This window comes from Cetorhinus maximus, chromosome 5 (assembly GCF_964194155.1).
Source record: "Cetorhinus maximus chromosome 5, sCetMax3.hap1.1, whole genome shotgun sequence".
Classification (NCBI taxonomy): Eukaryota; Metazoa; Chordata; class Chondrichthyes; order Lamniformes; family Cetorhinidae; genus Cetorhinus; species Cetorhinus maximus.
Window position 1 is genome coordinate 7254037 of NC_135883.1, and position 25916 is coordinate 7279952.

The following is a 25916-nucleotide window of genomic DNA, read 5'->3' on the forward strand; positions in this document are numbered from 1 at the left end:
ACAGGCAGCAAACTTAGATTGTGCACACTTCCTCCAAACGCTGCCACTGTCACACCCCAAATCTATAGTGCACGGTGGGTTTAATGCGAAAAAGGTGCATTCTGCTTATACTGTAACTCTTGCATCTATATTGTGAGCTGGCTCCGGTGCCTTACAAACTTGGAGAACAACAACTTGGACAGAGACATGAGGCTGGCTTAGCTGCGATGACCGATGCATCTGGGCAATGCGGAATTTACAGCCTTTGGTTATTCAGCGCACTCCAGAAATGTCTACATGCTTCTTGCCTCCTGTGTGCAGGTGACATTTTGCTTGGCTGCAGTGTATAATCTATTGATTGCTTCTCTGCATATCCTGTGGGTATAAATCAATATCAACCCAGTTTTCAGTGTGATTGTCAGACGGCTTCATAAGTTTGAAAGCGAGGATGAATCTCATTTATTTAATTTATTATATCAAGAGGCCCGGGGAGAGCTGATTGCTTAAAAAAAAACTCAGTGCCTTTTATAGAATTAATAGCATAAACGTTGAAATATTGTTAGCTGTTGTCAAGTCAGACTAAAGTTATAGCAAATAGATACAAGTTAAATTTTGAAAAATAGAATAATAAATATTGATGTTTTTGAAAGAATATGTTCATGGGACGTGAGCATTGCTGGCAAGGCCAACATTTGCTGCCCGTCTCTAATTGCCCTCAAGAATGTGGTGTTGAGCCACTGCCTTGAACTGCTGCAGTGAGGTTAACCTTATTTTGCATAATTTTGATTCAACTGAGTGACTTGCTGGCCTACTTCAGAGGGCAGTTAAGAATCAACCGCATTGCCCTGAGTCTGGTGTCACGTATAGGCCGGTCTGGGTACGAACGGCAGATTTCCTTCCTTGAAGGATATTAGTGAACCATGTGGGTTTTTACGGCAATCTGGTGGTTTATGGGGTCGCTATTACCGAGACCAGGTTTTCGTTCCAGATTTTTATTAATTAATTAAATGTACATTTTCACCAAGGTGGGATTTGAACTTCTGTCTCTGGACATTAGTCCATGCCTCTGGCTTATTAATCCAGTAACATTACCACGACACTGCTATTCAGTGTGTTTAGGCCCTTTCCAGCTGCACTGATTTCCCTGCTCCGGATTTATTCCTCCAAAGGTAATAACCTCCTACTTGGTTCCTAATCTAAATCAATCATTAAGGCAATGATGACAATTTGGTCCAAAAGTAACAATTACAGGCTGTATTTTTTAAAAAAATCTTCTCCGTGTAATTATCTCTCGTATCATCCTCGTAAATCAACGCCGCTTTTTTCGTGGCTCCGGTATACCTTCTATTATGGGGCACCAAGGCCTCAGTTACCTCAGTAATCCTTCCCTTACAAACTGGAGTCACGTAAATTGACTAATAAACATTGGAAATAAAATTTCCTTCAATTCCTAGGCAGCAAAGAGATGGAATGCTTGAAGCCGAGAGTGAGTTCACAACAGTTCCGTCTATCCCAACGTGCGCAAAGACATCCTGGTATAATTTGGCCCAGATTCTTGTGAGGTATTTTTTTTAGAAAAACTTTTCAGCACACCTCCAATTTTCTCCCTTCCTATCCCAGGGACACTTACTCCGGCTATGGTATAGTTCCACGGACACCACTGGTGCTTTGATACCTCATCCAAGTAGCCGGAGTTGTTTTGTTTAATGAGGGCAGCTTATATTTGTAAAATTATGCAAAATAAGGTTAACACAGTATTACCCTCACCAACCCCACCCCGCCAACACTCCCTCCAACTCTTTGCTGGACCATCTTACTCCAAGAGAGTAATCCCTCTGCATCCTATCCTGTAGCCCAAGGAATCACCTTCTCTTCTGTCTCCTGCCTTTTTATGGTCTTCTGCAGCCTGCCTCTGCACTGTAAAAACTCAGCAGGTCTGGCAGCATCGGTGGAGAAGAAAAGAGTTGACGTTTCGAGTCCTCTTTTCTTCAAAGTCAACTCTTTTATTCTCCGCCGATGCTGCCAGACCTGCTGAGTTTTTCCAGGTAATTCTGTTTTTCTTTTGGGTTTCCAGCATCCGCAGTAGTTTTTTGTTTTTATGCCTTTGCACTGTGTTGTGTCCAAAAGTGTGATTGATTTCCTTGGTGCCCAAGGTCTGAAAACCTTCTCTCTCATTGTCCAAAAAACCTGGCCGTCTTGTAGACCGACAGACATCAAAGAGTTTTTCGACACAGTGGTGAGGCAAACTAATGATTAACTAGGTGCTTCTGTTGTATTTTTAAATTTGTGGCAATTCACATTTCTTGTAACCGGTAATAAATTCTTATGGAAAATGTGTTCACAAAATACAGAAACTTGACAAAGTGTTGGAAAAATTGAATTAGATGAATGGATGTAATGAGGTGTAGTAAATAGAATTTCATGTAGAAGAATGTTTACCGCTGCTATTGGTATTGGTAGAGGAATAATGAAAGTAACTAAATGTGTGAAGAAGTAGCAGATGTTCCTTAGCAAAAATACTTAAGTGTGCTTGTTAACCAATCGATGAACTGTCCAATCAATTTTAAGTTGCTATCAACCCAGATGTATTTGTTGTGAGGTGTTGGGCATAGTTCAGTAGGTCCTATGAAGATAATCCTAGGTAGTTCAACAGCAAATATTTATTACGTACAGTACAGGTCCAAGCTAGGAACTATTCCTATGCTTCCTTCTACACAGTTCTGTTCAACACTACACTGACTCCTAGGTGTGGATCATGTGTTCTCTTACATCACTGTGTGGGTGGTACTATATTCAGACACTTTATGTGCCAGACCCTTATACTACAACGTTCCTTAGCAAAAAGATTTAAGTGTGCTTGCTAACCATTCAGTGAACTACCCAATCAATTTTAAGCTGCTAACAACCTGATTGCATTGTATTGTATTGTATTGTAATATGACTTGGGGCCTTTTGATTGCAGTTCAAACATTGTGTAGATAATTTGTGAGATCACATTTGGAACATTTCATGCAGTTCTAGGCATCCCATCTTCAAAGGGTCATTGATGATTTAGAGAAGGTGCAGAAATTTGTGACAGTGATGATTCTGAGATTCGATACTTTAATTTATGAAGAGAGACTCTCCGTTGAATCTGTTTGTGTTGGGGAGAAGGTTGTGCCAAAATGTCAGTTAGGTAAATGAAAAGATTAGAAGAGAGTTTTTCCCCACAACGTAGCAGATATTAAGAATGGTCTCCCAACAAAAAGCAACTAAATGACTGAAGAACAGAAATGAAGGGTGTAGGATAGATACAGTTGATCAACTTCTATAAATAATTTAATCCTTTGTGTGCTGCATCTTATGTAGTAAGGATATTAGTAAAAGATTAATGTATAGGTTGCATGAAAACACTTATAATGATTATTTTGCCAAATACAAACTGAAAATGCTGAAAATACTCAGCAGGTCTAGCAGCATCTGTGATTAGAAAAACAGAGTTAACTTTTAAGATCTCTGACCTTTCGTCATAGCCTAAGGTGCATTACCACTTTCAGGCTACTCTGGGAAAGGTTTATTGCTGATTTTGTATGAGTTGGGCCTATACTCATTAAAGTTTAAAAGAATGAGAGGTGAACTTATTGAAACATATGAAATTCTGAGAGGGAATTGACAGAGTAGATGCTGATAGGATGTTTCTACCTGTGGGGAAATCCAGAAATAGGGAGCACAGCTTATAAGTAATTAAAAATGTCAGTTTACATGGGCAGTTCACACTCTAAGTGTGGACATTGGAATTTAGAAATTGGAATTTAGATAAATTGGCTCAAAACGTCTCACAAAAGCCAACAGGAAACTGAGTTGTGCAGACAGGAAGTATGTGCAGATATAATGGTCTGGGTTACAGGCTGAGGGCAGGCTCCTCACATCCCGATGTAAATGTCAGGGGAGAGCCCACCCCTGCTTTGTAGCCTCGCCCTGCTCTAATTTTCTGGGCTGCTGCCCTTTAATTCGTATGAGGTGAGACTTCCACCCATCTCCAGGAGGAAGCCCCGCCTCATAGAGCTGCTGGCAATCGAAGGCCATCGGCTCTGTGCACCAGCAGTGCCAGTAGCAGCGGTGGTCACTGCTGGTGCTACAGGTAGGCCAAGGACGTGGCATTCAATGATGGACTCAGACATTCAAGTATGTCCAGGATTTTGCTGGAGGGTTTGGGGTGGGGGGGTGCATGTTGGGTAGGACAGGGTGGGGTGGGGAGGCAGAATTGTGGGAGAGGGGCTTCTGATCGACACAGGGGGCCCAGGATGGAGGCATCACCCCCTTTCACTGAACGGCAGCCCGCAAGGTTAATCAGTTCACAAGGTTATATTGGAGCGGTGGTGGGATGAGGACCTTAACTCGGCATCAATTCCCCACTTAAGGACCTCAAATGAGCGATGGGCAGGCGATCCATCCTGATAAGATGGTGGTGGGGCGGGCCACTGCTGATGGTACCTTAATTTATGGGTTCAACTGCTAGCTTTCTTGCCCAAAGGGGACCCATAAAATTCAGCCCAATATTTTAATAAGACACATTAATAGTTGGCTATATATTTTATATATAAACATCACAGTGGATTTTGGCATCTGGGGAATCATTTCTGGTTTAATGCCGTGTGAATTGATGGACAATAATATTGAGATAAGAACTCTGCGGTTTTCATTTTTCACTCAGCGAGTCTGTTGAAAAGCAATTCAGAAATATACTTATCTCGAAATATGAGGGCATTTATATGCAGCTCATCTCCACCTTATTTTCTTTCCAAGTTAATGGAATTCCACATCTGCTCAAGCCCTTTCAGTTGTTTTATGTTGTTGTGGAAGAGACGGACGACTTTTTGTCACTGTTTATAGAAGGGCTGGGCACATTTTTGTAAGGAATCAAGCCCAATCTGGCTCTGGACAGATTGTCACTGAAACTTACTAACACTTAAAACGACTGAAGTACATAAGCTGATAGTCGTGCCACAGAACAATTCTTTTCTTCCTGATTTGTTCATGGGGTGTGGGCATCACCGGCAAGTCCAGCGTTTATTGCCCATCCGTAAGTTCCCCTGAGAAGGTTGGTGGTGAGCCGCCTTCTTGAGCTGCTGCATCTGTTTGATGTCGGTACGCCCACAGTGCCGGTAGGAAGGGAGTTCCAGCATTCTGACCCAGCGACAGTGAAGGAACGATGATATAGTTTCAAGTCAGGATGGTGTTTGACTTGGAAGAGAACTTGCAGGTGGTGATATACTCATGAGTCTCCTGTCCCTGTACTTCCAGATGGTAGAGGTTGCTGGCTGAGAGGTGCTGTCAAAGAATGCTTGGCAAGTGGCTGCAGTGCCTCTTGTAGCGGGTACACACTCCAGCCATGGTGTGCCAACGGCGAAGGGAGTAAATGTTTAAACTAGAGGGTGGGCAGCTTTGACCTGGATGGTCTCAAGCTCTTAAGCTTCTTGTGTGCTGTTGGAGCTGCACTCATCCAGGAAAGTGGAGGCTATTCCATCAAACTCCTGACTTCTGCCTTGTAGATGGAAAGGCATTGGGGAGTCATGGGATGAGTTACTTGCTGCAGAAGACACTGGCTCTGACCCACTTGTGCACAGTATTTCTATGGCTGGCCCACTTAAGTTTCTGGTCCATGGTGACCCCCCAAGATGGTGAAGGATTCAATGATAGTCATGCAGTTAAATGTCATGGGGAGATGGTTAGATTCTCTCTTGTCGGAGATTGTCATTGTCTGGCACTTGGGTGATGTGAATGTTACTTGCCGCCTATCAGCCCAAGCCTGAATGTTGTCCAGGTTGCTGTCTGCGGGCAGGGACTGCTACATTATCTGAGGAGTTGTACATGAAACTGAATATTATGAATCATCAGTGAACATCTCTATGAAGAAGCAGCTGAAGATGATTGGGCCTAAGATAGTCTTACTGGGGCTTCTTGATGCCACACTCGATCAAACGCTTCCCTGATGTCAAGGGCAGTCACTCTCACCTCACTTCTGGAATGGCTCTTTCGTCCATGTCTGTAACAAGACTGAAATGATGTCTGGAGCTGAGTAGCCCTGGCAGAGCCCAAACTGAGTGTCAGTGAGCAGGTTATTGCTGAGTAAGTGCTGCTTGATAGCACTGCTGGCAACACCTTCCTTCAGTTTGCTAATCATTCTGAGAAAGGGTATTAATTGGTTGATTGGATTTGTCCTGCTTTATGTGGATGGGACATAACTGGACAATTTTCGACTTTGTCAGGTAGATGCCTGTGTGGTCACTATATTGAAACAACTTGGTTAGGGGCACGGCTAGTTCTGGAGCACAAGCCTTCAGCATTACAGCAGGGATATCATATAGAGGGAATTGAATGGGCTGATGACAGACCTCAGTGATTGTGGGCACAGGAAGAGGAGGCTTGGATAAATCATCCATTCCCCACTTCAGGCTGAGGATAGTTGTGAAAGCTTCAGCCCTGTCTTTTGCATTCACATGCGAGGCTCTGCCATCATTAAAGATGGAGATGTTTGTGGAGCCGCCTCCTCATCCTCCGATTAGTTTAATCATCCAGCACCATTCACAACTGGGTACGGCAAGACTGCAGAAATCAATCTGATCCTTTGCTTGTTGCTTAGCTGTTTATAACATGACACTGTTTATGCATCTGTTGTAGCTTCATCAGGTTCTACCCAATTTTTAGATAGGACAGGTGCTGCTCCTGACACGCTCTTGTATACTTTTGATTGAACCACCGTTCATATGTAGGGAATATGCCGGGCTCTGAGGTTACACGTTGTGGTTGAATATAAATCTGCTACTGTTGATGGCTCACTGGATGGCCAGATTTAAACTGCTATACCTGGATACATCTGTCCCATTTAGCATGGTGGGAGTGCCACACATCATGTTAGACAGTGTCCTCAGTGTGAAGACTGGACTTCTTCGCCTCACGCAGTGGTCACTTCAACCAATACTATCATGGACAGATGCAAGTGTAACAGGTAGATTGGTGAGATTGAGGTTCAATAGGTTTTCTCCTCACTTAGGTTCTCTCACCACAGGCCCAGTCTGGCAGATACGAGCTTTGGGACTTGGTCAGCTCAGTCAGTAATGGTTCTATGATGCTGTGCTGATGGGCATTGAAGCCCCCCCACCAGCTGGAGTACATTCTGTGCTTTTTTTTTTACCCCCAATGCTTCTTCCACTTGGTATTCAACATGGAGGAGTACTGATTCATCTGTTGAGGGAGGGCGGATTTTGGGGGAGAATCTTCGGCTCGGCGAGCGGGGGCGGGGCCTGCTCGCTGAGGCATAAAATGACGCGGGGTGACATTGGGCGTGTGTCCTGACGTCACCGCGCATCACTTAGATTTTCAGTTCAGCTTGGCTGCGCGCCTGCCGAACTGTCAAAGGCCTATTAAGGCCATTTAATTAACAATTAAAATAATTAACGGAGCTGCCCATCCAACCTTAAGGTTGGCGGGGGGGCAGGTGAAGAGCCCAGGCGGCCTTCGCATTTTTCATGGAACCTCATCCACGGGCGGGATGAGGTTTCATGAATGATTTAAAATTTTCTCAAAAATTTTTATTGAAATGAATGCACGTGTACCAGCTCACGTGACTGTTTCACATGAGGGGACATGTCATCAAAATTTTTTCAACACTTTATTGAACTGTTAAAACTTAAAATTAATCTCCCTGAGGTACCTCTGTGCCTCAGGGGGATTCCTGCACTCTTTCGCGTTGCATGCACTCCCGACTCAGGGAACATCCCCCCTGCCCAGAGAGTGGTGAACCTGTGGAACTCGCTACCACAGAAAGTAGTTAAGGCCAAAACATTGTGTGTTTTCAGGAAGGAGTTAGATATAGCTCTTTGGGCAAAAGGGATCAAAGGGTATGGGGAGAAAGCAGGAGCAGGCTATTGAGTTGGATGATCAGCCATGATCATAATGAATGGCGGAGCAGGCTCGAAGGGCCGAATGGCCTACTCCTGCTCCTATTTTCTATGTTTCTGTGCCCGCACAGGGAGTGCGCAGCGCTTCTGGGTGTGCATCACGCTGGGCGGACCTTAATTGGCCCACCCACGTAAAGTGGTGCGCACCCAATTGGGTCCACGCCTGCCCCCACACATCTCCCCTTACAGGGGGAAAATTCTACCCTTGGTAATCAGCACGAGGTTTCCTTGCCCATGTTTGACTTAATAGCATGAGACTTCATGGGCTCCAAAGTCAGCGTTGAGGACTCCCAGGGCCTCTCCATCCTGACTGCATACCAAGGCGCCGCTAACTCTGCAGGGACAGGAACATAGATAGGAAATGGTGATGGAGGAGCCTGGAAAATGAGCTGAAAGGTTTGATTCTCTGCTAATGCCTATGTCAGGGGGGGGTTGCTCGATTTGTCTGTGGGATAGCTCTCCCAGTTTTGGCAAATGTCCCCAGATGTGAGAATTTGAGAGTCTTTCCTGAGGGTAAACTAAAGTTCTCCTTGCTAAGACAGTACCACCAACTCGAATAGAGAAAAGTAGTCTGCAGTCTGATGTATTTAAAAATTATTTGCATTTAAGATTGAACCAACAAATTTAATTAGGTAATTTTGCTCTTAACTGACTAACTTGGGCCTTCTGTTTATTGTCATTTGGCTCCAACTAAACATTGAGTATATAAAAATTTCTGGACTTTGTATAGTAATATTTTGTAAATTAATACAGTTTAGATATTTCTGTCTATTCTTGAACATGAATATGTTTAGATGAACCCTTCTATTTTACAATCTTGTGGTGCTCTTAAATGACAGCTATCGATTTGAGACCGCTCCCTGCTTTGAGTGATGCAGGGCTATCAGGCTTGATCATGGTGTCTGCTTTGATGTTTCTCTCTTGTGAACCAAAGTGGAGCTCTGTGCATGAATACTTCAGCATGAATGTCAGAGGATCATAAGAAGCTGTGTGTATTTTTTTTTTGCCAACGTACACCATTAAAATGAAGCTTAGGAATCCCCATAAACTCCAATTTGCCACCTGACAGTTTTATTTAATTTGCTTTGTACATTTATAGTTACATGTGCACCAAAAGGGTTTTCAATCCCGAGTGATATTACGGCCTCGAGTTTTTGTTAGTTTGTACTGGTTTTTCTAGTGCAATTGGCTGGAAATTGGCCAAACCAACGTAAAAGATTGAGGAATTTTAAGTTCAATGTGTGTTGAGCAGAAGTCAAGTTTCCAGGACCTCTAGTGTTGGTTTAAAAAAAACATGACATTCAAAGGCTGAGGTCAAAATAATGAGCATGGCAAGTTTCTGTCAAGAACCTTCTTCAAATTAAACTTTCTTTTTTAGGTGCATGGGCACTTAGTAGGCGTATTTTAAATGTTTCTAAGAAACTGACTAGTACTCCAGTGAAATTAGTAAATGGTTCGGTATAATCTTTTAAAGTAATTTTCAGTGATTTCAAATCAAGTTACTGGTGAGTGGCGGGTTAGAAGCTCATTAAAAATGCTTGTGTTTTGTGATAAACCTATTTTCATTTGTATTTGTAAAACACCACCAGATTACTACTCTTAAATTCATCAAAGGATACTTTTTAATTCAAGGGAAGAACAATAATATTCTATTACACCGCCCACTCGTGTTGGTTCATGGATGATTTTATGTCTATGCAAATGGATTTGAGCAGAAACCATAACTTCACTTTGGGAAAAGTAGCAAAATTTCAAAGTCTAAATTGGTCGACATTGGCACAGCTTGTGTCATATAGCAGGTCTGTTAAAGATCTTTTGTCTGTGCGGGATACCAATGATTCTTCCTTGGACATTTATTAGGGAACAACTTGTACATTAATGCTTAAGTCACCAGCTGGTTAATAGAGACCAACTTTTAGTGTATAACTGCAAGAGGCTTCTTCCTTAAATGTATTTTTATTTTGTTCTTTGTAGCCCCCAGCAACGATCTTTGCCAAACATGAATGATACTGTGGTGTCCCACTCAGTCTTGTCCTCTGGAGCACCTACCCCTACTAAAAGGTATGTCAGGAATTGCCTTTCAGTAATTCTTTTATATCATTGTGAAAGCTGTGTAATATTGTTAGGAGAAAGGAATTTATGCATCAATAATAGCTCTTGTCACATAAAACACTTTGCTTCTTTTGCCTCCATGTTTAGCCGCTGGTAAAACTCTGTTTTTGTTTTGAGCATAAGCTTACCACAATATCAGGATTGACCTGCTGATTGGGTGTTCTGACTTGAACCCATTGTGAGGACTAATTAGTCTGTTGAAGCAAATAAATTATTTCTATTGAGGATGTGAAAATTCTTAACCAGCACTTGTAAAGAGTTTTGTACACAAGACTCTTTCATTTTAAAGGAGTACTTTTCAAATTCTGTACACACTGTATCCTGTCTGGCAGCCCCATGTAACTTTTACAAATTTTAAGCAACTGTCTTTATGGCTTTTGATTGTGCGTTTGTAAGCAATATTATAGGAATTGAACACACAGCTTTCTGAAGATCCAAGTTCATCAGCCTCATTTTCTCACCTCTTGCCCAAGCTGTTCCCTCCCTTATACCTTGTTCTGAATTGATTACATTGGAAAATCCCTGAATTCAGAATTAGATTGAGTCTAGTGGATTGTTAAGGTGTCTTCAGTCAAAAAAAAAACTCTGCAACATTTCAGTTTGCAACATTTCAGTTTCTGCACTATCTGAATGACTATATCGACAAGATTGTGTCTTTACATCTCTTTTGACAGGTTGTTTTCCTGTTGTGTAAGTTGTATAATTCTAAACAGTCTGTTTGTATAGCGTAACACATTTTGTTAAATGATCTCTATAAGGACATTGTCTGCCAGAAAGCGTATTTGTTTTTTCAGTAATTTGGCTTCGTAAGGAGAAATCTGGAGAAAAATTCTCATGTTTTCCTATACATAAATTGTGGACACTGCCAATATATCTCATCAGAGGCATTTCCAGCTATCTGTCACAGATCATTTGAAAAGATATAATCGCTATATTACAGTTTGTTGCATAACAAGTAAAGCTGAGACAAAGCTAGGAGAACTATGATTTTGATTTTCACCAAACTTAAAGACCATCTCAGAAAATTGTGAATACGATTTCAACAGAGTGTTTTCAAGTATACATACCTCTGTTCTGCTCATGTTGTATTCGTCTCAACCTGTGCGTTGCCAGAACTCTCCAGCTGCGTGGAACAAACTTTGTTAAATGCTGAGGTTGCAGCCTGATCAACCCACCACCTTGCAAGTCATAATAGGGAAGTATCACAAATGATAACTTGAGTATTGCTGATAAAAGAGACATGCTGTCAAAGCTTTTTGTCTTGCACTCATCGGGACAGATTTGCAAGAATAGCAAATCCCAAAAGGTACAACAATTTAAAATGCATGAGAAGAGGGGCTGATTGGTGGGTAAGTGGACTCTGATTGGTAGAGGCATTGCCATGGAGAAATCACCAGGGAACAGTTAACCGCCAAGCTTTTGTTTAAATTCAAACCAGGCAGGTCGACTTTGGTTATAATCTGATTGCCACAATCAGGAATTTAGTAAACGTCTGGAGTTAGCAGCCTCCTGTCCTGTAAGAGCAAGGTTATCAGCTGCATGCTTACCTTAATGGCTGAGTTGCTAGCCGCTTATTTTCCTGCCTTTATAGAAAAATGGTACAGTTATATTCAGAATGAGGCATATCATCATTCGTTGGCCTTGTCACATACGCATTGACTTAGATTCACTGTACCTGTGAAAACACAATTCTGCGGGTTGCTATGTGCTACCAGTCGAAAACAGTTATTTGTTGGACTGCCAAGCACTCAGGTTTCAGAAGCGTAGGACAAAAAATTGTCATGGCGGAGCATGTTGTGATAAAGCGTGATTTGAAACCATGTTGCACAATATTTAGGCTGGTGTACCTTAAAAGAAGTTCACCTTACTTTGTGTTGCTTCTCCTTGTCACACTGCAGGATGTTTATCATGAATTAATGGTAAAGATTAGACTCCTTCAAAGGCCAATTCCTGACAGGAAGAGAGGTTAAATAATTACTTCTCGCCACAATAAATGAGTGTTCATTTCCTTTTACAAACAAGAAAATCAATATTAGGTTATAATGGTTTCAGAACAGAGTTGGGAACATGAGAAAGCCTGGAACAAGAAAAGGCGATTTATCCTATCAAGCTCAATTCTTCCAACCACCATGTACAATTTGCCCTTTCATGAACTTTTATGGTGCTCTAGATGGCACTTGCTCCCAAAATCTGAGCTCCAGTTGGACAGGACCATTCCAACCCTGTGGAGTACTGGAGCTGTGGCCTTATATCTACCATGTGTGAATGTCTAAATTGAAGATGTACACGTGAGGAGACATTTTCTGGAAATGGCATTTGGCTATTCCCAGAAGGATCTTAAATGATTCACGGACAACAGGCCTCAAAATCAATTTGTCCTAAATTTGATTTAGCACATTGCACGCTTGCATTAAAATAAGTACAATTTGGAACATAGATAATGAAAGTGAGCAGCTCATTGACATATCGAGCAAGGAATCTTAATAGTTCATATAAACTTGTACCTTTGTGCCCTGCATTTTATTTCTGAAAGCGGTTGACTTTATGGGCAGAATTTTACGGTCCCCCCGCTGGCGGTTTGCAGGCGGGGGAGGGGTGGGAGTCCGTAAAATTCCCCAGGTGGCCCTCCTGTCGCCCTCCCACACCCACCCAACCTATCCGCAATTTTACATAGGTCGTGCAAGGCCATTGGCAGCCTGCCCGACCTCTTCCCCAACTGAGGCAATTATTAGACACTTAAGGACCATTTCCCATGGCCTCAATTTTGAGACCGGTAGGAGAAGCTCAGGGACAAAGCCTGGCAGGTTACCCTGCTCGGCTCTTGGGCAGGAAGGGGGTGGCGCCTACTTCAGGAACTCCCTCTCCACATCGGGTGCTCCCCCCCAAGATCTGTACTCTGTGGGCAACCCCCACTCCCCACTCCAGCCTCTCCATCAAGACTCCCAACCCCGTCTCTCCTACCCTCTCCGGTCTCTCCTTCCCTCCTTGGGACGCCCCGACCTTATTTAGTCCTGGCCTCTAGGATTTAGAATCTGGGGATAGCTTGTAGTCCCAGTCCTGGCTACTGCATCACAATCGGATTTGCTGGCGTCTCTCTGAGATGGGATCTACGCCCGAGTGAGGGTTGCGTTCCCCACGGACTCTTTGGGTGGTGGGGAGGGAATAAAACCTTTCCATCCAAAAAGTCCTGCCCTATGTACATACAAGATCCTTAAAAGTGGAGGTTACTAATTGGATCAGTAGTCTTAATTGTTGAGGCTAACCATCAATTTCCAAAGATAACCTGAAAGCTTCTAGACATTATATGAACAAGACAATACTTCAGCAAAGTACTGTGTGGATAAATGTAGTGTTTACACAAAGGAATAAGCAGCAGAACTAGCTAACTATGAATTATAAGAGGCCAGACTATATATCCATTGTGAACAATGGAATATACAACTAAACAATAGATTCACCTCCCGGATTTTATGACCAACAATAATAAGGATTGTATACATCCAGAGTTTGCTGCAGATTCAAGAGTTCTATTTTTAGATTTAAACCAATTTTTCCTCTTTTCCTATTCAGTTATAGCCACAAATGATTTCACCTGTAATGAAAAGGTATAAAGTGATATTTACTTCTGTCAGCTATACTGTTATCTGAGTAGCATTAAAATAAATTTTGGGTACAAATTCTTAATTTGCACCATTTAAGACACAGACAAAACAAATTATTTACGTTGCGATTTCTTGAGTTTCGTGCGTCAAGTTTCAGGATAAGGGCTGATCGTTTAGGACTGAGATGAAAAGGAAATTTCTTCACTCAAAGGGTTGTGAATATTTGGAATTCTCTACTCCAGAGGGTTGTTGATGCTCCATCGCTGAATACATGTAAGGCTGGGATAGATAGAATTTTGACCCCCCGGGGAATCAGGGGATATGGGGATTGGGTGGGAAAATGGGGTTGAATCCCAAGATCAACCATGATCATGTTGAATGGTGGAACAGGCGTGATGGGCGGTATGGTCTTCTCCTGCAACTATTGCTCGTGTACTTGCGTCCCAAAGTGCTTTTCAGCCAACAAAGTACTCAAGCGTGGACATTATTGTAACATAGTGAAGTACAAAGATATTTTTTGACGAATAAGCACAAGAGCATTTGAAATAGACAGAAGTTACATTTTCTGTTGCTTCAAATTATGCAGACTGGTTTTATTTTGTGACTGAGAAGAATGTAGCCAAGCATGCATTCTTCTATACGTCTCTTTTTTAATCGCTTGTCTTATCATCTCTAAGACGCATTTCAGCTTTTACCATGTGTCGAAGGGCTCATGAGCTTTCTTTCTTTCTCTAACTGTAGTTTTGCTTAATATTCGAGGTATAACTTGTAAGAGCAATGATATGTACGTTAGGCAGCATGATTAAGAATTACATTTTTGACTGATATAATACTGCTTTGAAGGGTTTTTGCATGCAGTTAAAATCAAAAACCACCACTTGAACATGCCATTCGGAGTTTAGTTTTGGAAAAATCGCTAGACGACTGGACAGCAAGTTTACTCTTTCTGAAATATCACTCATCACCTCAAGAGATTCTGCTTAAAGTGTTCTGGATGAGCAGGGTGTCCATCTACACAAATCTTTAAAGGTGGCAGGCCAGGTGATAAGGTGGTTTAAAAATCATGAAGGTTTACCTGGTTTTATAAATACAGGAATCGAATATAAAAACAATAAGATCATGCTGGAACTTCACAAATCACTGGTTGGACCTCAGTTGGATTTTTGTGGGTCATTCTGGGCAACGCACTTCAGGGAAGATGTAAAGGCTTTGGAAAGGACTCATAATCACAGAATTGTTACGGTGAAGAAGGAGGCCATTTGGCCCATCGTGTCTGCACCAGCTCTCTGAGCATTTTAACTTAGTGCCAATCTCCTGCCTTTTCCCCGTAACCCTGCACATTGTTTCTATTTAGATAATCATCAAATTCCCTCTTGAATGCCTCAATTGAACCGGCCTCCACCACACTTCCAGGCAGTGCATTCCAAACCCTAACTACTCGCTGTGTGAAAAAGCTTTTTCTCATCTTGCATTTTCTTCTTTTGCAAAACACTTTAAAACTGTGCCCCCTGATTCTTGATCCATGTACAGTGGGAACAGTTTCTCCCTATCTACTCTGTCCAGACCCCTCATGATTTTGAAAACTTCTATCAAGTCTCCTCTTAGCCTTCTCCTCTCCTAGGAAAACAGTCCTAACTTCTCCAATCTTTCCTCATGACTGAAGTGTCTCATCCCTGAAAACATACTTGTAAACCTCTTCTGCACTCTCTCCAATGCACTCACATCCTTCCCATAGTGTGGCGCCCAGAACTGTACGTAATACTCCAGCTGAAGTCTAACCAGTGTCTTATATAAGTTCATCATAGCCTCCCTGCTCTTGTACTCTGTGCCCCTATTAATGACGCCTAGAATATTGCATGCTTTAGAAACAGCTCCCTCTAACTGTCCTGCCACCTTCAATGACTTATGTACATATACCCAGGTCTCTCTGCTCCTGCATGCCCTTTAGAATAGTACCCTTCATTTTATACTGTCTCTCCATGTTCTTTGTATCAAAGTGCATCACCTCACATTTTTCTGCATTGAACTTCATCTGCCACCTATCTGCCCACTCCACCAATGTGTCAATGTCCTTTTGAAGTTCTACACTGTCCTCCTCACAGTTTACAATTCTCCCAAGTTTTGTGTCAAGGGTCCCAATACTGACCCTTGGCGAACTCCACGACAAACCTTCTTTCAGCTTGAAAAATACCCATTAAACATTACTTTCTGTTTCCTATCCCTCAGTCAATTTTGTATCCACATTGCTACTGTCCCTTTAATTCTATGACCTATAACTTTCCTCACCAGTCTGTTGTGTGACACTGTATCGAAAGCCTTTTGGAAGTCTATATACACCACATCAATGGCCTTGCCCTCATCAACCATCTCTGTTACCTCTTCAAAAAACTCCATCAAATTAGTTACACACAATTTTCCTTTAACAAATCCATGCTGACTCTTCCAAATCAACCCAAATATTTCCATGTGACCATGAATTCTATCCCGAATAATTGTTTCTAGAAGTTTCCCCACCACCAAAGTTAAACTGACTGGTCTGTAATTGCAGGGCAGATCTTTACAACCTTTTTTGAACAAGGGCATAATGTTTGCAATTCTCCAGTCCTCTGGCACCTCCCCCAAATCCAGGGAACATTGAAAGATTATTGTCAGTGCCTCTGCAATTTTCACTCTCACTTCCTTCAATATTCTTGGATGCATTTCATCCGGTCCCAGAAGCCTTATCAACTTTAAATACCGGCAGCTTATCCAATACCTCCTCCTTATAAATTTTAAACCCTTCTAACGACTGAGTTTCCTCCTCTGTCACCATGGCCTGGGTAGCATCTGCCTCGTAGGTAAAGACAGATGCAAAGTATTCATTTAACACCTCAGCCTTGCCTCTTGCCTCTATGTGTAAATTCACTTTTTGGCCCCTAATCGGCCCTACTCCTCCTTTTACCACCCTTTACTATTGATGTGCTTATAGAATACTTTGGGATTTCCTTCTATGTTAGCCGCCAGTCTTTTTGCATAATCCCTCTTTGCTTCTCATATTCGCTTTCTCACATCCCTTCTGAATCTTCTGTATTCAGCTTGGTTCTCAATTGTATTTGCTACCTGACACTTGTAAGCACACTTTTTCTTCTTTAACAATTTGTATCTCCTTTGTCATCCAGGGAGCTCTGGATTTGTTTGTCCTACCCTTCCCTTTTGAGGGAACATACCTTGACTGTGCCCAAATAGCACAGCTACAGCTCAGCTACTGTTTTTCCCACCAACCATTGGTTCCAGTCCAACCAGCCCAGCTCCATTCTTGCCCTATTGAAGTCCACTCTCCGCAGTTGATTATACTTACACTGGATTGACCAATGTCATTTTTCTTTATCATCCTAAACCTTATGATACAATGATCACTGTCCCCTAAATGTTCCCCCCACTGTCACTTGATGGACTTGGTCCATCTCAGAACCAGGTCTAGCAGCGCCTCCTTCCTTGTTGGACTGGACACATACTGCTGTAGGAAATTCTCCTGAACACAATCTAGGAACACTTGTCCCTCACTGCCCCTTACACCACGACTACCCCAGTCTATATTCGGGTAATTAAAGTCCCCCATTATAACTACCCTATGATGTTGACATCTCTTTGTAATTTCCTTGCAGATTTTTCCTCTCTATCCTTCCCACTAGCTGGTGGGTCTATGCATTATACCGAGCAATGTAATTGCACCCTTCTTATTCCTTAGCTCTAGCCAAATCGATTCTGTCCTTGAATCCTCTGACACATCCTCTTTCTCCAGTACTGCAATACTTTCCTTAACCAAAAACGGCACCCCTCTTTTTTTCCCTTTCCTATCTTTTCTGAAGACCTTGTAACCAGGAATATTTAACACCCAGACCTGCCCTTCCTTAAGTCAGGCCTCCAATATCGCCACAGCATCATAATCCCACTTGGCAATCTGTGCCTGTAACTCCCCAATTTTATTAACTATACTCTGTGCATTCACACACATGTAGCGTAACCCTGAATTAGACTTCATTACTTGTTCCCTCACTCTGACTCTATTTATTAACTTACTATTCTCTACTTTAGTGCTATCTGCCTCTCCCAGCATTATGTGCACCCTGGTATTAGTTTTTAATATTCTCTCCTGGTTCCCATACCCCTGCTGAGTTAGCTTAAATGCTCCCCAAAAGCACTAGCAAAACGCCTCGCAAGGGACTCGGTACCGACTTTGCTCAGATGCAACCTGTCCTGCTTGTACAGGTGCCATTTCCTCCAGAGCCAGTCTAGAATCCCAGAAATCTAAAGCCCTCCCTCCTGCACCATCTTTCCAGCCACGCATTCATCTGCCTTATCTTCCTATTTCTGTACTCACTGGCACCTGGCCCTGGGCGTAATCTGGAGATCACTACTTTAGAGGTCCTGCTTACTAATTTTCTACCTAGCTCCTTAAATTCCGATTGCAGGACCACATCCCTCTTCCTACCTATGTCATTAGTACCAATGTGGACCACCACCTCTGGCTGTTCGTCCTCCCCCACAAGAATGTCCTGCAGCCGTTCTGTGACATCCTTGACCCTAGCACCAGGGAGGCAACAAACCATTCTGGAGTCACATTGACAGCTGCAGAAACCCCTGTCTGCTCCCCTAACTAAAGAATCCCCTATCAGTACTGCCCTTCTGCTCTTCTTCCCCCTCTCCTGTGCAGCTGGGCCACCCCTGGTGCCACAGGCTTGGCTCTTGCTGCACTCCTCCAAAGGGTCCATCGTCCTCACCGATACCCAGAATGGAAACTGGTTAATGAGCGGGACCTCTAGGGGCTCCTGCACAATCTGCCTGGCGGTCACCCATTCCCTATCTGCCTGTTTACCCCAAACCTGCGGTGTGACCACCTCTCTGAACGAAGCACCACAGTGACTCCAGCCGCTGCTCTAGCTCTGAAACGTGGAGCTCAGGTTTGCGCAGCCGGTGACACTTGCTGCACAAGGGCTCATCTGGGTCACGAGAAGTGTCCACGACTTCCCACATGCCACAGGATGGGCATTCCACTTGGCTGAGCTGTCCTGCCATACTTAACCTTAAACTTTTAAATCACTTTACTTTAACTTTAGTTACTTTTACATACTTTAACCTTACTCTTGTACAATTAACTTTAAACTGTAGATGAGTAGAAATTCTCACCCTGACTCACAAATCAGCTCCCTCTCCTGCGCCTATAAATTCTTACTTTCCCCGTGTTTGTTTAGAAATTTGCATTTTCCAAAATTACTGGGGTTGAAACACAGTCCCCACCAGCAGCTGCTCAAGAGCCAAACAGCTCCCGACTTTCCTGTGATGTCACTTACGCTTTTTTCAAATCCACCGAGCAGCTCAGGAAAGGTGCTCCCAAACAGGTCCAACTCCTCTCGCCCCCTGGAAAGCAAGACTGCCTCTCCTCTGGCGCTGTTTTCAATCACCCGATTGTGCCTCTCCTCTTGCGCTGTTTTCAATCTCCCGACAGCCTCTCCTCTCATGTTGTTTTCAATCTCCCCGCAAAGGAGCTTTAGCAGGATGTTACCAGAGATGAGGCACCTCAGCTGTGTAGAGAGGTTGGAGAGGTTAGGACTGTTCTCTTTGGAACAGAGAAGTTTAAAAGGTGACCTAATAAATTTCTTGATGAAAAATGCATCCCCCTGGCAAATGGGTCAATAACCTAGATGCTATCGATTTAAAATCATTGGCAAAAGAACTAGAGGGAGGTGAGAATTTTTTTCACTGAGATGTCAGGATCTGGAATGCTTTAACTGGAAAGCTGGTGGAAGCTGACTCCATAAACCATTTAAAAAGTGAGTTGGACGGGTATTTGACAAACAGGAACTTACAGGATTATGAAGCAGAAGCAGTGATGTGGGACTAAACACAACTGCTTGTTGAAAGAGCCAGCACAAACACAGTGAGATGAACAGCTGCCCTTCTGTGCTGTAAGTTTCTGAGATTCTATGATTGACAAAATTGCTGGTGTGTATTTTAGGATCAAAACAGTCAATGCTGAGTCCTGGTTTATAATGTTCAAGTTGTGAATTTACACCCTTGGGGGAAAAAAGACAGATGGGGCAAAGGTGAAACGCTAAGGATTCGTTTAATAGCTAAGCTGAAACGGTTGGATATTTTGATACTATAAACATCAGAAAAGTTGGTAGTATTCTGGAGTTTGCTGATTAAGATTAAAGGTTTCAATTGTTTTGGTTTAGAATGGTAATAACAGTTTTTTATTAGTCATAACCTAAGCGACAATACCAAGCATACACTTCACCTTCACTCATCCATATTCCAGCTCTCTTACTGATTTATAATAAATTAATTGCTGCAGTCCTAATTGATGCGGATCTACCAAAAATAAAGATTTTAAACTTCATCCAGATGCACCCTGTGGAACGGTGCTGTTATAAGAAACAGTGCCTGTTTTTCCCTCTCCGCAGATGCTGTCAGACCTGCTGAGTTTTTCCAGCCATTTTTGGTTTTGCCTGTTTTCGTGCTGGCTTTGTCATGATGCAAAATCAGGACAAAACCTCAAGGGTAGCTTGGCGTTAGGGTCAGGAGGCTGCATCAAAAGCGAGCAGAACGTGACCTGCCTTCAGGTGGACTCTATGTCCGCTCTCTCTTTTCAAAAAGATTCAAAATGACCACCTCAGCAGTATTTGGAAACCGGTGACAAGCTCTGCACACAGGTTTAAGGACCCGACGTGGAGTGCTCCAGTTGTTTCTGGACAAAAGAGTTGTGTGACCCAGCAGCAGGACACAAATCTGCTGATCCTGTGGCACTTCAGAGATGACTGCTTGAAAACGGTATTCATAATACAACCGATCCCTTATATTGGGGCGAGACGAGAAAAAGAAAACAGAGCCTAGCTAGCCTGACCAGGCTTAGTTGCTTCAGTTGACACAGCTCGGCTTCAGAGTGACATAATTGCTCGCTGCAGTTCAGGCAACTCTTGATAAATGCATTTCAGATCCAGGCATGGTGTTATAATCCTTACTGAATTCTAATTGTAGTGGATCCCCAACCCAAACTGAAATGTTGCTCGCTTAATGCATTGTTTTGAAACTCTGCATTCTAAACATAACAAATTCACTGCTAAGTATCACCTAGAAACAGCATCACAGAAATCTAATTACTGGTGCGTTAAACATGTTTTTGTTTAAGCTAAATTAATGACCACATGGGCTGTGACACACAAACTTGCAAATTGGTTGATTTTAACTGTTTATAGGTATTCTGATCCAAGCAGAAAATTTCTTAGCAAAAGCATTATCTGTGGCTCATCTCCACACGCAGATGTATCCTGAATTAAAACACAATACGGTCGGTTTTTCTGTATAATTGACACTGTCAGATCTCCCAACAAAGCAGCAATGTTATAATTATCCTGAGCTAGAATTTGCCTTTTCACTTTTACTAACCAAACTAAAGTCACAACATGCTATTTTAAAATTGCACTGTTGCTGTGTATTCCTGCCTCTTCTTTATCCCCCTGCACTAATGACCAGCAGGGTGGATGATGCCTGACAGTTCATGCCGAGCAACAGGTACTAGAGACCTTCCAAAACAAGGCTGTGTTAAATGTTTATTTTACCGGGGAAAGCTGATGAAATGCTTATTATCCCCTGTCTTCAGAGAAACAACTTCAAGGCCTAGCTTATTTTTTTTTAAGAGAAAAGAACTTCGCTGCAAGAGTACAATACTAAAATATAACTCTTCAAATCATATTTCCATGGAGAAATGGTCAAGAAATCCTGAAAAATAACTAAAATTGATATGAAACCATAAAATTACAGCAGTTAAGTGGCCAACACATGGACATTTGGGACCCTCTGTGTCATTGGCAATGACAGATTGAATTTTAAAAAAATAAACGTAACCCACCAAATAAATGTTTGTTGAAAGACAAATAGTCATTTTTGTTTTGGTCGATAAATTTCCATGTTTCATCTTTCATTTTTGTCTGTAAGCATCTACAAAATATCTCACTGAAGTAGTATTGGACATTACTATGGAGTTGTGGGAAACTATTGCCTATTAAGATGAGCTATTAACTCTTTGAACTTGTCTAATTTAGTGACTGATTCAGTCTTGCAGACTAAAGGGCACTTGTCTATCTCGAGGTCATCCTGGATTTTGGAGATTTACTGTAATTGGAATAAGTTTACAAACAACTAAACTTGTATTTAACAGTGCCAGATCAATGGAAGGGGAAGAGAAGAATTTATATATGGAACAAACTTTCTGCTCTTTGACTTGAAGTAGAGCAGCAGTTAGCTATTGTATGAGAGGAACCAAAGAATCAGTTTCTGAGTTTGTTTGGTGTGTAATGGTTCGCTTTAGATTGAACTAATGATGCATTTTAACATAAAACGTTAATTCTTATGTGAACAGTTTTCCCTCTGGCATTCATACTTCAACAGCTATTCAAGATGATTTCAATGTTTTGGGAGAGATTAAACAGATAGATCGTGCTCTGAAGAAGGGTCATACGGATTCAGAGTGTTAACTCTGCTTCTGTCTCCACAGAGGCCGCTAGACCTGCTGAGTTTTTCCAGCATTTTCTGTTTTTGTTACAGATTTCCAGCATCCGCGTTATTTTGCTTTTATCTTTGAACAAATAGATATTCAATATATGATTGGATCCTCATTCTTCAGGAAAGAACAGCACTAACTTGATTTGACTGACTAAACTGTGCATAATTTCCAGCTGCTTGGCTTGTGTCTTATATCGTGTTGTAATAGAGCCGTAGATGAGAGACAGGGAACCTAGCCAAATGTAACATAAATATTCATTCCTCCCATAGTATGTTAACGTTAATTTCACCTCCGCTCAAACTCCTTGATTGGTTCTGTTAAGATTAAAAGTTTGCATCCATAAAGATGTTCATTTATTTGATGCACTGTCCTCCATGGACTTGCACTGAAATACCTTGGACAGAATCATCCTAGATTTGCACCAAGTGTGGTTGGCTTCTCACGTCGCATCACCTCAAACCCGCCACGTTAATAACGCATTCTTGGGAAACTCGCCAGTTTGATGGCGGGTGCAGCAGGTGACGACGATGTGTCACACCCTCTGCGGACTCTATTGCAGGGCTCCACCAGACCGATCCAGGCACCGAAACCTCATTTTCAGCATCCTGATAGTTTGTTCCACCAGGTTGCAGCATGAGCCTCGTTATACCTTCGCTCTCCTGCAGTCTGAGGCCACCACATGGGTGTCATCAGCCACGGCCTCTGCGGGTAACCCTTGTCCCCGAGGAGCCAACCCTGCAGCATCTGTGGACCCTGGAAGACATCAGGGATCTGTGACTGACTGAGAATGTAGGAGTGCGCCAACCTGCAGGATGCGTTTGTGGTGGTCACACACCAGCTGCACATTCAGCGAATGGATGCCCTCATGGGTGACATAACTGACCCCCTGTTGCGACAGCGATCCGAGCACCATGTGAGTGCAGTCGATTGTACCCTGCACCTGTGGGAAACCCGAAATCTCAGCAGATCCAATCGCTCTTGCACCCTGGCTCTCTTGGTCCCGGACAAAATGCACAAAGTTGTGTGTCCTCGCAAAGGTGGCATCCGTGACCTCATGGATGCTTTTGTAGGTGGAGAATTGTGATATCTCAGAGATCACAGGAGCCACTGGCATAAAAATTCAGCGCCATGGTCACTTTCCTGGCCACTGGCAGTGGATGCCCTCCATGTCCCCGTGGTGCCAAATTTTGCATTAGCTGGCTGACGTAACCGATCAGTTCATTAGACATATGCAGTCTTTGGCGACACTGGTTCTCTGTCATCTGCAGTAATGAAAGGCGGCCTCTATAGACCCTGGGTCTAGCGAGGGGCAGATCAGTGACAGCTCGCTGTGGTTCTTTGACAGCGTGTGCAGGAGTTTCCGCCGCCCCTTCTTCCTGAGAGTGCTGCTCCTCCCCCTGCACAGCCAAGCGCCTCTGTCACTCTCCTCTCCACCGTCTGCACTCTCTGTAAGCCACGAGGTATACAGCTAGGTCACTAGGCTCCATGCTCCTGATGTTGTTCTCCTGCAGGATGAAAGAGAGGGATGCGTGGATTAGCTTGGGTGTACTAAGAACCTGTCTTGGTTAAGTCTCAAGACCCCTTAACGCATCGCGGAGAGTGCTGGCCACCACTTGGATGGCCAGAGTTTAGTGCGCTGCATGGCTGCCCGAAACCCCACCCACCTCCGCCCCACTCCACCCGACTGATTGGCAGCAGCTTTGCCCATTGGACTGCATGCTGTGCTCTCAGCTCAAACACAGGCATTCTCCTAACTCGCGCTGCAAAGCTGTGCTGTTAGTTTGACCCAAGGGCAGACTGGTTCAAACCGGGATGATGACATTGCACAGGGGCTGTGAGCGCCTCCACCAGTGACTGCTCCATGCCCAGCTTTAGCAAGGAGATTGTACAACGTGCCCAGTCGTCCAACTGTTCTGCAGTCTACTAAAATGCTCATTAGTTTGCAGTCCGTGCACAAGGGATAAAAAGCTCTGGAGCACTTGGTGGCAATTTCATGCCACTGCGTTGCTTGAGTGGCAGAGAAGCTAGAGACCGATTCCACTGTGTTAGCGGCTGCATCTCAACTGTCTTGGCTGCAGAGGAATGGTCACTTTATACAAGGTTTCCCTAATGCGTGGCCACTTCCCTCCACCCCCTTTTGAATTACAGTCACATAATGTAATCAGTAATCACACCTCTTGCACCATCTTAATTAATATGCTTATTGTGCTAAATTTTGAGCACCAGCATGCATTGCTTTCAAATTCTCAATCTCAAGTGCTATTTTCCATTCAGCCATTCGGTTTCTTGTGGAATGTTTTGGGGATGGGCAAAGTTTCCTTTTAACATGAAAATAAAGTTTATGATTTCACTACCCCGGCACGCAAGAAACCATTTGCCATTGTTATCAACCAAGAAACTATCTTTTTACTTGGCATCCTTATTCCCATTGTGAACAGGAAGTATTCCAGCTGGTGAGCTGGGCTACTCTCCTGATCACAATTTGCTCAATTTGAACTATTACCATAAACTGGTCCTGATGGCTTAACACTGAGCTGAATGGCCTAGATAATTCCATGTTTGATCCCCATTGTGTGCAGGGTTAACTGCTCTTAGCCAGGGAACTATTACCTATTAGTTCCTTACAAGGGATATTATCCGGTGCCTTCTTCAATTACAATGGCTAACATGAGCAAACGAAAGCCAAAATTTGTTACCTCATCAGAGAGTGAACAACTTGTTCTGAGCTACCTGTTTTTTCACAAAACTCATATTATTCTTGGATTTATTGTCCTTATTCTTCCTAGATGTTTTTGGCTTGCTTAGTTTAGAACAGGAGCCAATATTTTATCTATTATACCAGTCGAGACCCATAATTCTCAGATGCATATTTTTTTTCTTCTTTTAAATGTCGGAATAAATTAACCATTTACCAGTCTTTGTCCGATTGTTCAATAAGTTTTGCCAAACTTGTGCAAAAACTGCTCTGCATCCGCACCTATTTCTTCAGTGCATCCTTTTTGGACAAACGTCATCTAGAAAATATCAGCCCTTGATGATAAAGTTATAATCTGAATTCTTAGCAGCAAGCTAACAACCTGGGGGACTTAAATCGCTGATTGCAAAGCACACAGGTTCAAAGACTGTAAAATAGCAAAGTCATTGAAGGAGAAAAGGAAAGAGAATAATGCAATACAATGAAAGGATCACATGGGATTAGTTTTCCCTCAATTAATTCTCATCCACCTTGTGCAAATTGCTGTAGTAATATTCACCTTTCAAAGAAGATCACTTTGTGGTTCATTCATTCACAAAGACTGTATTCATTTTGTCAGTGTGCTAGCAACAGATTTAGACATTGGTAATATAGGAGGGGGGGGGAGGAAGGAGAAGAAGCTCACTGGACTAGCAAATATTGCACTATAAAAGAAAAGGCAGTTGTTTGCTACTGATTTAGCTGCCCTCAACCTGGTGGGGCATTGCACCTGGCCTCAACACCACTTAAGAGGGGAAAAAAAAAAGCCAGGGTTGCTGATTTAACTGATCTAATCACTGGAAAATAGATACATGTTAATATTGGGTGAGGACTGGACTGGGCTCAGCGGTGATGCCACCGTGGTTGAATAATTGATGCAACGACCAGGCTTTCAAAGTAGGAATGGCTGACTTATGAGGTACTTTAGGGCAACCATTGGAGACACGTTACAGCGTAAATCAGCACGTGGTGAAAGTAAGGGAGAAAGTTGGGGCGGGGGGAGGACG

General features: G+C 42.9%; 1 protein-coding gene across 6 annotated transcripts in view; it reads left to right on the plus strand.

Annotated features, from left to right (window-relative positions):
• Window positions 1–25916, plus strand: part of dtnba (dystrobrevin, beta a) — a 461468-nt gene that overhangs the window by 276167 nt on the left and 159385 nt on the right. For all 6 annotated transcript variants that reach the window (XM_078541481.1, XM_078541476.1, XM_078541482.1 and 3 more), the window contains exon 10: window positions 9894–9980. In XM_078541481.1, coding sequence (XP_078397607.1) covers window positions 9894–9980 — 87 coding nt within the window. The remainder of the gene's footprint in view (window positions 1–9893; window positions 9981–25916) is intronic.